Raw genomic sequence first — 13,484 nt, forward strand, 5'->3', positions numbered from 1 at the left:
TAGAGCTCAGACAGTTTACCAGTAGAGCTCAGACAGTTTACCAGTAGAGCTCAGACAGTTTACCAGTAAAGCTCATACAGTTTACCAGTAAAGCTCAGACAGTTTACCAGTAGAGCTCAGACGGTTTACCAGTAGAGCTCAGACAGTTTACCAGTAGAGCTCAGACAGTTTACCAGTAGAGCTCAGACAGTTTACCAGTAGAGCTCATACAGTTTACCAGTAGAGCTCAGACAGTTTACCAGTAGAGCTCAGACAGTTTACCAGTAGAGCTCAGACAGTTTACCAGTAGAGCTCAGACAGTTTACCAGTAGAGCTCAGACAGTTTACCAGTAGAGCTCAGACAGTTTACCAGTAAAGCTCATACAGTTTACCAGTAGAGCTCAGACAGTTTACCAGTAGAGCTCAGACAGTTTACCAGTAGAGCTCAGACAGTTTACCAGTAGAGCTCAGACAGTTTACCAGTAGAGCTCAGACAGTTTACCAGTAGAGCTCAGACAGTTTACCAGTAGAGCTCAGACAGTTTACCAGTAGAGCTCAGACAGTTTACCAGTAGAGCTCAGTTTACCAGTAAAGCTCAGACAGTTTACCAGTAGAGCTCAGACAGTTTACCAGTAGAGCTCAGACAGTTTACCAGTAGAGCTCAGACAGTTTACAGTGAACTGATTGATAATTCTTTCTATGCTTTAATTACAGTCAAACTAGACGGGGACATTTTTTAGAGAATCATGGTTTTGTCTGTTCATTCTCTGAGCTGAGGCAGGTGCTGCCCTCTAGTGTCCAACTGCAGCACACACACACACACACACACACACACACACACACACACACACACACACACACACACACGCTGAAACATGTAAATATGATCCAGCATGTGTCTATTACAGCAGGTGTGTATGTGTGTGTGTGTGTGTGTGTGTCTATTAAAGCAGGTGTGTGTGTGTGTGTGTGTGTGTGTGTGTGTGTGTCTATTAAAGCAGGTGTGTGTGTGTGTGTGTGTGTGTGTGTGTGTGTGTGTGTCTATTACAGCAGGTGTGTATGTGTGTGTGTGTGTGTGTGTCTATTACAGCAGGTGTGTATGTGTGTGTGTGTGTGTGTGTGTGTCTATTACAGCAGGTGTGTGTGTGTGTGTGTCTATTACAGCAGGTGTGTATGTGTGTGTGTGTTTGTGTGTGTCTATTACAGCAGGTGTGTATGTGTGTGTATGTGTGTGTGTGTCTATTACAGCAGGTGTGTTTGTGTGTGTCTATTACAGCAGGTGTGTATGTGTGTGTATGTGTGTGTGTGTCTATTACAGCAGGTGTGTTTGTGTGTGTCTATTACAGCAGGTGTGTATGTGTGTGTGTAAGTGTGTGTGTTTGTGTGTGTCTATGTGTGTGTAAGTGTGTGTGTGTGTGTCTATTACAGCAGGTGTGTATGTGTGTATGTGTCTCTTACAGCAGGTGTGTATGTATGTGTGTGTGTGTGTGTGTGTGTGTGTGTGTGTCTATTACAGCAGGTGTATGTGTGTGTGTGTGTGTCTATTACAGCAGGTGTGTATGTGTGTGTGTGTGTGTATGTATGTGTGTGTGTCTATTACAGCAGGTGTATGTGTGTGTGTGTGTGTGTGTGTGTGTCTATTACAGCGTGTGTGTATGTGTGTGTGTGTGTGTTTGTGTGTGTGTGTGCGTGCGTGTGTCTATTACAGCAGGTGTATGTGTGTGTGTGTGTGTCTATTACAGCAGGTGTATGTGTGTGTGTGTGTGTCTATTACAGCAGGTGTATGTGTGTGTGTGTGTGTGTGTGTGTCTATTACAGCAGGTGTATGTGTGTGTGTGTGTGTCTATTACAGCAGGTGTGTGTGTGTGTGTGTGTGTGTGTGTGTGTGTGTCTATTACAGCAGGTGTATGTGTGTGTGTGTGTGTCTATTACAGCAGGTGTGTGTGTGTGTGTGTGTGTGTGTGTGTGTCTATTACAGCAGGTGTGTGTGTATGTGTGTGTGTGTGTGTCTATTACAGCAGGTGTGTATTCTCTCTCTTTGTCTCTGTGTGTGTTTCTGCTTAGGGAGGGATTCAGAGCTCTCATCTGATTGGTTCTTCCTTTGCTTGTCTCTGTAATGAAGGAGGGAGGAGGGGGGAAGACGCCTTTTCTCTCTCTCTTTCTCTTTCTCTCTCTCTCTCTCTCTCTCTCTCTCTCTCTCTCTCTCTCTCTCTCTGTCTCTGTCTCTCTCTGTCTCTGTCTCTCTCTATCCCCCTCCCTCTCTCTCTCTCTCCCTCCCCCTCTATCCCCCTCCCTCTTTCTCTCTCCCTCCCTCTCTCTCTCTCTCCCTCTCTATCCCTCCCTCTCTATCCCTCCCTCTCTCTCTCTCCCTCCCTCTCTCTCTCTCCCTCCTTCTCTCTCTCTCTCTCTCTCTCCCTCTCTCCCCCTCTCTCTCCCTCTCCCTCTCTCTCCCTCTCTCTCTCTCTCTCCCTCCCTCTCTCTCTCTCTCCTGCTCTGTGACTGGTTGGGTCATGTGATGCAGTAATTCCCTGGGATTTGACTCTCGGGCATGCTCTGTCTGCTCCTACATCCTCTGTGAGAGCTGTGTGTTTGATCGCCCTGCATCCAGGCACCCCACTCATTTTCCTCAGGATCTATTGTTAGCTGACTGAAACGACCACACACACACACACACACACACACACACACACACACACACACACACACACACACAAACATGCAGAGACACACACACTTGCAGATAAACACTGGAATGTAGCAGCAAGGACGTGGCAGTGATGGTAAGAGACCAGTGTATATTTGTATGTGTGTGTGTGTGTGTGTGTGTGTGTGTGTGTGTGTGTGTGTGTGTGTGTGTGTGTGTGTTTGTCTCTGTAGCAGGGATGAATCTGTCTTCACTATCAGGACGACCTGCACCCAACAGAGTGTGTGTGTGTGTGTGTGTGTGTGTGTGTGTGTGTGTGTGTGTGTGTGTGTGTGTGTGTGTGTGTGTGTGTGTGTGTGTGTGTGTGTGTGTTGGTTTATATGGTATAGACTGACAAAACACCTGAGATTTCACCTGGGGAAAGTGGACATTTGGTAATAGACCGACACGGCCAGTGTCGGTCTAATTCAAGAGTTGTTTTTACATTTTTTATGGTCAAAAAATAATATTTTTTCTCCAAAACAAGTGCAAAATGAGCCTACTAGACAGCTGGGATAATAATCAGATGTTGATTCATTTCTAAACATCATATAAATATGATTTTTCTGACTGTCAGTCTAATACCCTCACCTGTAATTCTGTGTATGTGTGTAGCGTCCAAGCCGCAATTCTAGATTTTTTTTTTCTAAATTTACACACACACACACACAAACCCGGAAATAAGCTGACGTCATTTCAATGTGGGCGTCTCTAAGACCGGACTCGCGGGAGATTTTTCTGGCCATGAAAGTAAAGGTAAGCAGCTCATTTATATGTTTTCTGACATGAGGTTTAAGTTTTAAATGAACCCGAGTTTTTCTGTGAAGTGGAAGTTTATTTTTTTTAAGCGCTCTGGTAACTTGTTAATGTTACTTTCACTGAAAATCACGCGATATTTAATGCACGTTAAAATAAACGGGGGATTTAAACGGCTACGTTACTGACAATGTGCAATTCCTATCACTAATATGGCGTCTTAATTTACAAAATCGTATTAGACCGTAACTCTGCTGATTTAACTTTAAATTAGCGAGAGCTGCTGCGTGTCTGCGCGTGTCCAGTTAGCTAGCTGCGCACCGACGCGCACGTGATGACGGCTCCGCGTGGCCCTTTAACTCAACAGGTAGACCTGCTGTGATCAGCTAGAAGCAGGACTGCGTGTTTCCGTGTTTCTGTTCATGGATGATGCCAGGGCTATCTTTGTTATTGTCTCTATTGTTGGGCTGTTATATACTATTACTTATCTATTACTTATTAGAATTCAGACCACATAGAAAAAGCACTCATGTAAATAACAATGTCCCTAAATTATTGTGAGTAGGCACAATGTAATGTTTCCATCAGCAGAAAATGTGTAAAGATGTAAACTGGAATAAACACTAATATTATACATTGTGATATCAAAATTCAACTCAGTCACTAAAAATGTATTTTAAGTCACATAATGCATGCATGCAAGACAACTGTAAAATGTAAAGTTTCTGTGTGGAAATCACATTTTTACTGTAGTGAGCTTTCACATTGATGCATGCTTTTAAAGGTGCTATATAAATATAGTTAATAATATTATGTCTCTGTGTACCAGGTGATTATGTTAACCCTCCTTCTGTCTCTGGACACATAGGGTTACAGTACACACAGGAATGCAGAGGCGGAGGCGTTTAAACCCAAAGGAAGATGCAAGGTGCTGTATTGCGTCTGGGAAGGACAAAGGTGACCTCGATGTCAGGTTCATCAGCTCTTTTAAGGGTAAGATAGGTCTGACTAAGGACTGTTGGCCTTATAAAATGTCCTGGTTCTCCTGACTTCATCACTTGTGTTTGTGTTTTAACAGGGCGGGGCGTCTTTGCTTGTGTTCCATTTGAAAAAGGAGACTTCCTGTTGGAGTATCGTGGTGAACTAATAAGCAAACAAGAATGTGAGAGGAGACAGCGAGTTTATCACAACAAGCTGAAGGTCTTCATGTTTGAGTTTCGCCATAATGGAACATTTTGGTGGTATGTATTAAAACTCAATGCTTTATGTCAGTGACTTAACACAGAGCATTTGATAGTCCAGATCTTAATAGGCTCTTAATCCAGAAAATATACACATGCATGTATTTAATATTGATCGTTTGTATTTGAAGTGTTGATGCAGCAAAAGAAGATGAGTCACTTGGAAGGTTGGTCAACGATGACCACATCAACCCAAACGCTAAAATGAAGCACCTAAATGTAGAAGGGAAGCCCCATCTGTGTCTGTTTGCAAGACGAGACATCGAGCCAGGAGAGGAGATCACCTATGACTATGGTGACTCGGACTGGCCTTGGAGAGGACAGGTGATTATATGAACATGTGCTGAAAGTGATCATTGTTCGGAGGGAAACAAAGGAGGGAAATAGGGCTGAATGCTTTACAATGAATCTGCTGTTTTTCAACACTCAGGAGTGTGGTGAGGAGTCGTCCACTGAGCAGCGTGGTGACACATCCACCTCTGAGGGGGGCACGTCTACAGCCACAGAGGACTGTGGGGAACTCTTTAAAAAGGTGAATATATGTAGAGCTTCAGAGTGCTCTTGAACAGCTCATAACTATGTTTTAATAATAATGATGACAAATGAAGCTGGCACAATGCTGTGATGAAAGGTAAACACTCGTACCTGGTTGTGTTAGATATCTACCCTACATGTGCTTTACTCACATTAAACACTTGACTTATCATACGTGTCCTTTCAAACGCCTAAACAGCCGTGTGCTTTATCTTCTTTAGTAAAAACTTCAGATCATCTATTCATATTTACATATTTTATTTGGTCCACAAATGTTATATGGTCCACTGTCAGTTGTTTACATTCTTTCATTGTTAGTGAACTTCATGGGTTTTAGATTTGTGTCTATAATTATCTTCTCAATAAAGCACTAATCAAGACTATTTTCATTTCCTGGACCCGTCCTCTACCAGAACTATTCTCCATGAATCACATAAACATTTGACCTCTTGATAATTATGTCATAACTTCTGCACTGTTACTTGGTATTGTTTAACCGCTCCCTGTCTCCTCTCAGCCTGCTGACGTGGACACGTCTCCCAGAGTGTCTGAGGCTGGACATCCTGATCAGGTGAGTCAACATGCTTGAATGATTTCTAAGTCATCTTAGTCTGTAAGAGTTAAAACTATTCAGGATGCACTTCAGTGATTTTGTGCCCTCTTTTGAGGTTAATAGTGATAGTGAGAACTCTATGAAATGTCATTGTGCTTCCTCTCATGTATCATTGTTTGTTCTTTAGTGTGTGATGGAGACAGAGGACTCACCTGTGTCTCTAAGCCACAGTGAGCTGAGTCCAGGACACGGGCAGCAACCCAGTTTTAAAAAGGTAAGGTAAGTTTTCTAATAGTCTCTGTTTTTACTATCAGACTCATAATGTTTACATGTGCTGTGTTTGTGTATATAGTCTGAAATGATTATAATGTATGGACCAGTTTACTGGAGACTTCCCTCTACTTAAAAGCTACATTTGAATCAGAGAGAGTCTGCAGTCATTTGAGTATGTGACTTGGGCTCAATCCCAAGTCCCTTATTTGCACCGAGTGTCCTCCGAGTTGTGTCCTCCACTTGCGTCTTAGTCCCGCCCACCAGAGATGCACGGAGGAAACAAAGCCGAGGAGAGAGGACCGAGGAAATCAGCTTTAAGACACATGAGACGTCATTTCCTCGACAGCGTCACATGACGCGACATCAGCTGATCACGTTCAGCTGTCAATCAGCCTAACAGCTGTTTATGTCCACACAAACACGCACTGTCTTACTTCTAATCACACACACACTTTATTATTTCTATTCTATTTCTATTTCGGTGCTGTTAAACATATTTAAACATAAATGACTTCTGGCCATTTTCTTTTTCAAAGAAATGAACAAGCTTGCTCGACTTCTTGGCCTACACCTCCACTGACAGGAGGAGACAGCCTGCTAGTGTTTGGAAAGAGCCTCCATGTTTAAACCACATTTAGAATCTGAAGGCTGTGACCTTGAAAGTTTTTTCAAAAAAATCTTTTTGAGGTATAGAAATGTGATGTTGTGCGTCAGTGAAAGCTCTTAGTGTATTGTGAATGTGTAGTAATCAATAATGGAGACCTTGAACATGACATTATCCTCTGAGTGTTTTACTCTGTCCACATATGTGGCTTTGGGAGCGTGGCCTTCTTGTCCTTTTAAAGTCAGCCTAAGTCAAAGGTCAGCCTAAACACCTTCCCGGTCAGGTGTGATAGTGTGTATAGGTAAATATGTGGCTTTGGGAGCAAGGCCTTCTTGTCCTTTTTAAAGTCGCCCTAAACCACCATCCAATCAGGTGTGAGAGTGTGTATAGGTAAATATGTGGCTTTGGGAGCAAGGCCTTCTTGTCCTTTTTAAAGTCGCCCTAAACCACCATCCAATCAGGTGTGAGAGTGTGTATAGGTAAATATGTGGCTTTGGGAGCAAGGCCTTCTTGTCCTTTTTAAAGTCAGCCTAAGTCAAAGGTCAGCCTAAACACCTTCCCGGTCAGGTGTGATAGTGTGTATATGTTGTGTAATCAAACACACACACTGTATTATTTCTCATCAAATACACACTCCTCGGATCAGCCTCCTCGCTCCTCTCTCCTCCGTTCGCTATAAGAGCTTTGGGACGATCCTCAACATGGCGTCTCTGGAACTACTTCCTGTTTGAACGAGGAGCGAGGAGACTGCAAATAAGGGACTTGGGATTGAGCCATTGATGTGCATGTGGCTTGTTGGCCCCTTTTATCTGTCAAAAACACAAATATGTCTCCCATGTACTGTAACACAGAGGCTCTGATGCTAACTGTCTCTCTTTCAGCCCCCTGATGTTGACATGTCTCCCACAGTGTCCGAGGCTGGACATCCTGAAGACGTATGTATACATATATACATGTTAGTGTGTGCACTCAGTAAGTCTGACTTAAAATGAAGGCCTCCCATGAATTAAGATTGTGTGGGATTATTTTTGTTGTATTTGAAGTGAAATCCTACAGGAGGTTTACAAAAGGTTTTGTCCTTCAGGGTCTAAAGATTTGTTTTTCTCTGCAGTGTCCCAAACATCGTCTGCTGTGCATTACTATGTCGACCTTGGACAGCTGTCTTCATTGCCTTGGACCCTTTACCCCTTTGCCGTGGGTCGGGTTTAAATGCAAAGGTACTTTATCTAACGAATTATTGTGCTAAATTAAACTTGTCAAATTGAGCAGATAGAGTAAGAAACCAAAACAACAAAGACATGTATAACAATGTATATTACGTTACATTGCATATGTTTTCACAGTTTGTCAAGGAATCTGGCATCAGACCTGCTACAGTCGGATGAATGATCAGGATCGAACATCAGACCTGGATGAGCAGTCGAGCTCTGGAAGTGAATATGTACCAGACTCAGAGCCAGATTATGATTCAGATTCAAGCATCCCCTACCTCACGGTGCCTCGTCGCTCACAAACTGGATTAAATCCAGAGAAAGCTGCTTCACCTAGTAACTCCACATCTAACATTTTGGACACAAGTATTCCTGTTACAGCTGCTCCATACAGAAGTAGGCCACTTTCTTCTGCTCACATGTATCCTTCAGACACAACAGATTCAACTTCTGGAGATTTGGATGGCACTGCAACTGAAACATCCGATTCTGCACTGTCTGACAAAGGCTCATCAAAGAAGGAAGATAAAGACCCAACTGCTCTCAGTTTGACTGTTAGAAACTACTGTTTTATATGTGGAAAGTCACAAAGCAGACTGACTCGTCACCTGAAAACACACATGTCCCACCCAGAAGTTTCGTATGCCTTCTATCTCCCTGAGGATTCAACGGAGCGCAAGATATTATTTGAAAAAATGCGAAATAGGGGGAACTTCAAACACAACTGTTCGGTACTCCAAGGTGGAACAGGACCATTGAAAGTGAAAAGGAAGCCAAAAGCTACAGCTATGGTTGGACGTTTTGTGCACTGCATGCACTGTCAGGGGCTTTACATCCGCAAAGAACTGTGGAGACATGTCAAAAGATGTCCATGCAGGCCAGGAAACAAGGATCTGGAACAAACTGGTCGACGCAGAGTGCTGGCTCTGGCTGCAGCCCAAGAAACAGTATTTAGTCAACAATTTTCCAGTGGAATGTGGAAGATCCTGAGCACCATGAAGATGGACGAGGTTGGCCTGGCTGTGCGGAACGACCTCTCTATTGTTCATTTTGCCCAGTCACTTTACAACAGGCACGGACAGGACCCCACAAAGTGTGAATATATGCGTCAAAAGCTCCGTGAGGTGGGACGACTGCTGATATGCCTGCGCACAGACTTCTTGATTCACAGCTTGGAGGAGGCATTAAAGCCTTCCAACTTTCAGAGAGTTGTTCAGGCAGTCAAGAAAGTTGCTGGATTTGATGAGAAGACTCTCTCCTATCACACTCCAAGCCTGGCTTTGAAGTTGGGGCACACACTACATAAAATCTGTGACATTGTCCGGTGTAGGGCCCTGATGGCAGAAGATGATGGACTGATCAAGTCATGTGAAACATTCAGTAAGCTTTACACCTCCAAGTGGTGTGAGATGGTGTCCCACAGTGCTCTGAACACGCTGAGTAGTGCAAAGTATAATAAAGCAACAACACTGCCCTTTACAGAGGATGTTAGAACACTTCACCAGTACCTGCAGAAGACTGGAGAGGCAGCTGTCGGCAGCTTGAGAGGAGAGGCCACATGCAAGAACTATGCTGAGCTTTCAAAGGTTACTTTGGCACAAATCATCGTGTTCAACCGGCGACGTGCTGGAGAAGTCTCCAAAATGCTCCTCAGGGGTTTTGAGGAGAGAGACAGAACAACACTGCACCAAGATGTGGCCATGGGACTGTCTAAGCTGGAGCAGAGGCTGTGCAGCTATTTCACCAGAGTAGAAATAGTTGGAAAAAGAGAAAGAAAGGTTGTTGTTCTTCTCACACCATGGATGGTAGATGCTCTGACGCTGCTGACTAGCAAGAGGAGGGAATGTGGTGTCCCTGAGAAAAATGTCTTTCTTTTTGCGAGACCCAAAGCTCTGAGCCACTACAGAGGACAAGACTGTTTGCGTTTTTATGCAGGTCAGTGTGGAGCCGAGCACCCGGAGCTCCTCAGGTCAACCCATCTCCGAAAACATGTGGCCACTCTGTCACAAATACTGAATTTGAAGAACAATGAACTCGATCAGGTTGCAGACTTCCTCGGACACGACATTCGTGTCCATCGGGATTTTTACAGGTTGCCAGTTCCAACCACACAATTAGCAAAGATCTCAAAACTACTGTTGTCCATGGAAAAAGGCAATCTCGCTGGCCTGCAGGGAAAATCCCTGGATGACATTGAAATTGAAGGTTTGTATTAATATTGATACCATTTGACTTTCAAGCAAGTACATACAAGCTGTTTTTGGATACCTCAACCTTGATTTTTCTACCCTGTCTCTACGATTTACCCAAACTAGCAGTATTGAAGAATGAGAACATGTCTTTTTGTTGCAGATTTTTTCTCTGAAATATAAATTCCAATGAAAATCCACTAATGTCCAGCTGTTGTATGAATTATTTTCTCTAGATGAGATGTCATTCACTGATACTGAAGCCAAAGACAGTGGCAGTGACTCAGAGGGCAGAAGCACAGAGGCCAAACAACTAGAGCCTGTAGATGAAGAAGAAGACCTGGGTCAGGCCCAAACCTCCGAGGGCCACGGTAAGTCCCTCATATGGGCTTCTCTTTTAGCAGAGGTGGGGAACAGTCTATTGATGAGACTCTTTTCACAAGTCATGTTTGGTCTTTTTCAGAGATACTGCCACAAGAGACATCCTCAGCAGGAGAGATGGCCCCTTCATCTGAAGGTAAGACAGTCTTCAAAGCCTTGTTGAAATGATAAGAAACAATGAGACCTCCAGAACAGGTAAATGTAGAGAAATGAAATTCATTAAATTAGGCCATAGAATTACAGATAAGTGACAGTGATATCTTTAATACAGACCTGTATGTGTCTTCCCTATCCCTGCAAAAACCCCGTTTACTTAAATTTATTAACAAACTTAAAAGAAAGGTTTGATTTAATCTAACTATCTTTATCTTTCATTTCTTAATTTACTGGGTTATGTTTCAGGAAGAAATGCAGATCTGGAGTTTGAGGCAACGAGACCAAAGAAGATGTGGACAAAAGCTGAGGTTGCTGCAGTGATGAGACACTTTGCACTTCACATCTCCAAAGGAAAACTTGCCTCCAAAGCTGAATGCAGCCAATGCCAGCAGGCAGAGGAGCCGGTGCTGTCGCAACGTTCAGTTCAGAACATAAGAGACTTTGTGAGAAACAGAATTATCACAAACAAGAGGAAGGCGAAGATGAAACAGTAACCCCATCATGTCAGTGTTCAGGGTTCATGCTGGTTTTTTCCTCACAGCTCAACCCACTTTATGTTTAGACTCTTTGCACTATGGTACAGACCACTACTGAGAGGCTGTTAACACATGCCTCTGTTCTTTTTGTGATTTTCAGTTTGCCAAAATATGTAGCTGTTATGTTTCATTCTGTTTCATGTGAGCTTCCTCACAGTCACTGGTTTATTTACCAGAGTTTTAATTTGTTGTATCCTGTACCTCCCTTCAGTGAAGGCCAAGAAATCTAGCAGGCTTGTTAATTCTTTTTGATGAAGAAAATGGCCAGAATTAATTTGTGTTTAAACCACCTTTAGAATCTGAAGGCTGTGCACTTGAAAGTTTTTTCAAAAAAAATCTTTTTGAGGTATAGAAATGTGATCTGTTTCCTTATTAAAGTTGTGCATCAGTGAAAGCTCTTAGTGTATTGTGAATGTGTAGTAATCAATGTGTTTTACTCTGTCCACATATGTGGCTGTGGGGGCGTGGCCTTCTTGTCCTTTTAAAGTCGGCCTAAGTCAAAGGTCAGCCTAAACACCTTCCCGGTCAGGTGTGATAGTGTGTATATGTAAATATGTGGCTTTGGGGGCGTGGCCTCCTTGTCCCTTTAAAGTCGCCCTAAACCAGGTATGGTCAGTATAAACCATAACTTTAAGGTCGCCATAAACCACCATCTAGTCAGGTGGGATATCTCAGCCTCTGAAGCTCCTAGAACAGCGCTGAATAGAGCCAAATTTTTTTCAATTTTTTTGAAGTGTGTTGGCCTTACTCCCAAGGCTCTAGGACCTTGGGAAAGGTGTGTCGGTCTAATCCACCAACATGCCCAGTTTGGGATTTTGTCGGTCTATACCCTATAAACCTGTATGTGTGTGTGTGTGTGTGTGTGTGTGTGTGTGTCATTGCAGCTGCAGCCACTTCGTTGCTCAGTGTCACCATGGTAACCCTGCTATGGTCCAGAGTTGTGACCTATGGCTGTGTTCTGCTGTAAACACTTAAACTGGTGTGGATTGAAACTGGATGATTGATGGATAAATGATTGATGATGGATTATTGATGGATGGGTGATGGATGATAGATGGATGGATCGATGGATGGATGGTTAATTGATTGATGGATGGTTAATTGATTGATGGATGGTTAATTGATTGATGGATGGTTAATTGATTGATGGATGGTTAATTAATTGATGGATGGATGACAGATGGATTGGTGATTGAGGGATTGATGGATGTATGTATGGATGATTGATGGATGGATGGGTTGATGCCAGATTGATGGATGGATGATGGATGGATGGATGGATGGATGATTGATGGATGGATGGATGGATTATTGATGGATGGATTATTGATGGATGGATGGATTATTGATGGATGGATGGATGGATTATTGATGGATGGATGATTGATGGATGGATGGATGGATTATTGATGGATGGATTATTGATGGATGGATGGATTATTGATGGATGGATGGATGGTTGATGGATGGATTATTGATGGATGGATTATTGATGGATGGATGGATTATTGATGGATGGATGGATGGATTATTGATGGATGGATTATTGATGGATGGATGGATTATTGATGGATGGATGGATGGTTGATGGATGGATTATTGATGGATGGATGGATGGTTGATGGATGGATGATAGCTGGATGGATGGATGATTGATGGATGGATGATTGATGGATGGATGATGGATGGATGGATGATGGATGGATGATTGATGGATGGATGATTGATGGATGGATTTTTGATGGATGGATGGATGGTTGATGGATGGATGATGGATGGATGATGGATGGATGGATGGTTGATGGATGGATGGATGATTGATGGATGATTGATGGATGGATGATGGATGGATGGTTGATGGATGGATGGATGGTTGATGGATGGATTTTTGATCGATGGATGGTTGATGGATGGATGGATGGATGGATGATGGATGGATGGATGGATGGATGGATGATTGATGGATGGATGATTGATGGATGGATGATGGATGGATGGTTGATGGATGGATGATTGATGGATGGATGGATGGATGGTTGATTGATGGATGATGGATGGATGGATGGATGGTTGATGGATGGATTATTGATGGATGGATGATTGATGGATGGATGGATGGATGATGGATGGATGGATGGATGGTTGATGGATGGATGGATGGATGGATGGTTGATGATGGATGGATGGATGATTGATGGATGGATTTTTGATGGATGGATGGATGGTTGATGGATGGATGGATGGATGGTTGATGGATGGATTATTGATGGATGGATGATTGATGGATGGATTTTTGATGGATGGATGGATGGTTGATGGATGGATGGATGGATGGATGGATGATGGATGGATGGTTGATGATGGATGGATGGTTGATGGATGGATGGA

At 43.2% G+C, this 13,484-nt stretch overlaps 1 protein-coding gene across 3 annotated transcripts; it reads left to right on the plus strand.

Annotated features, from left to right (window-relative positions):
• The first annotated feature begins 4,527 nt into the window (after positions 1-4,527).
• Positions 4,528-11,436, plus strand: LOC306822008 (uncharacterized protein). Of its 3 annotated transcripts, XM_079340697.1 has the most exons (11): positions 4,528-4,659; positions 4,791-4,983; positions 5,090-5,191; positions 5,711-5,764; positions 5,934-6,020; positions 7,505-7,558; positions 7,735-7,840; positions 7,967-10,039; positions 10,260-10,394; positions 10,487-10,540; positions 10,807-11,436. In XM_079340697.1, the coding sequence occupies exons 1-11, from the start codon at positions 4,625-4,627 to the stop codon at positions 11,052-11,054; spliced, it is 3,141 nt and encodes a 1,046-aa protein (XP_079196823.1). In that variant the 5' UTR covers positions 4,528-4,624; the 3' UTR covers positions 11,055-11,436. The 3 variants fall into 3 exon arrangements, with proteins under 3 accessions (XP_079196823.1, XP_079196824.1, XP_079196825.1); XM_079340698.1 differs by lacking the exon at positions 5,090-5,191; XM_079340699.1 differs by lacking the exons at positions 4,528-4,659; positions 4,791-4,983; positions 5,090-5,191; positions 5,711-5,764 and having other exon boundaries at positions 5,942-6,025.
• Positions 11,437-13,484: the final 2,048 nt, after the last annotated feature.

The sequence above is a fragment of the Symphodus melops genome (genome assembly GCF_947650265.1).
Source record: "Symphodus melops genome assembly, chromosome: 4".
Classification (NCBI taxonomy): domain Eukaryota; kingdom Metazoa; phylum Chordata; class Actinopteri; order Labriformes; family Labridae; genus Symphodus; species Symphodus melops.

Bases quoted from the DNA above. Each gene is read 5' to 3' on its own strand.
- LOC306822008 (XM_079340697.1), top strand. From the start codon at position 4,625: ATGTTTGAGTTTCGCCATAATGGAACATTTTGGTG. The intron at 5,192-5,710 runs GTGAATATATGT...GTCTCCTCTCAG, and splicing joins GTGGGGAACTCTTTAAAAAG to CCTGCTGACGTGGACACGTC. The intron at 10,395-10,486 runs GTAAGTCCCTCA...GGTCTTTTTCAG, and splicing joins CCAAACCTCCGAGGGCCACG to AGATACTGCCACAAGAGACA.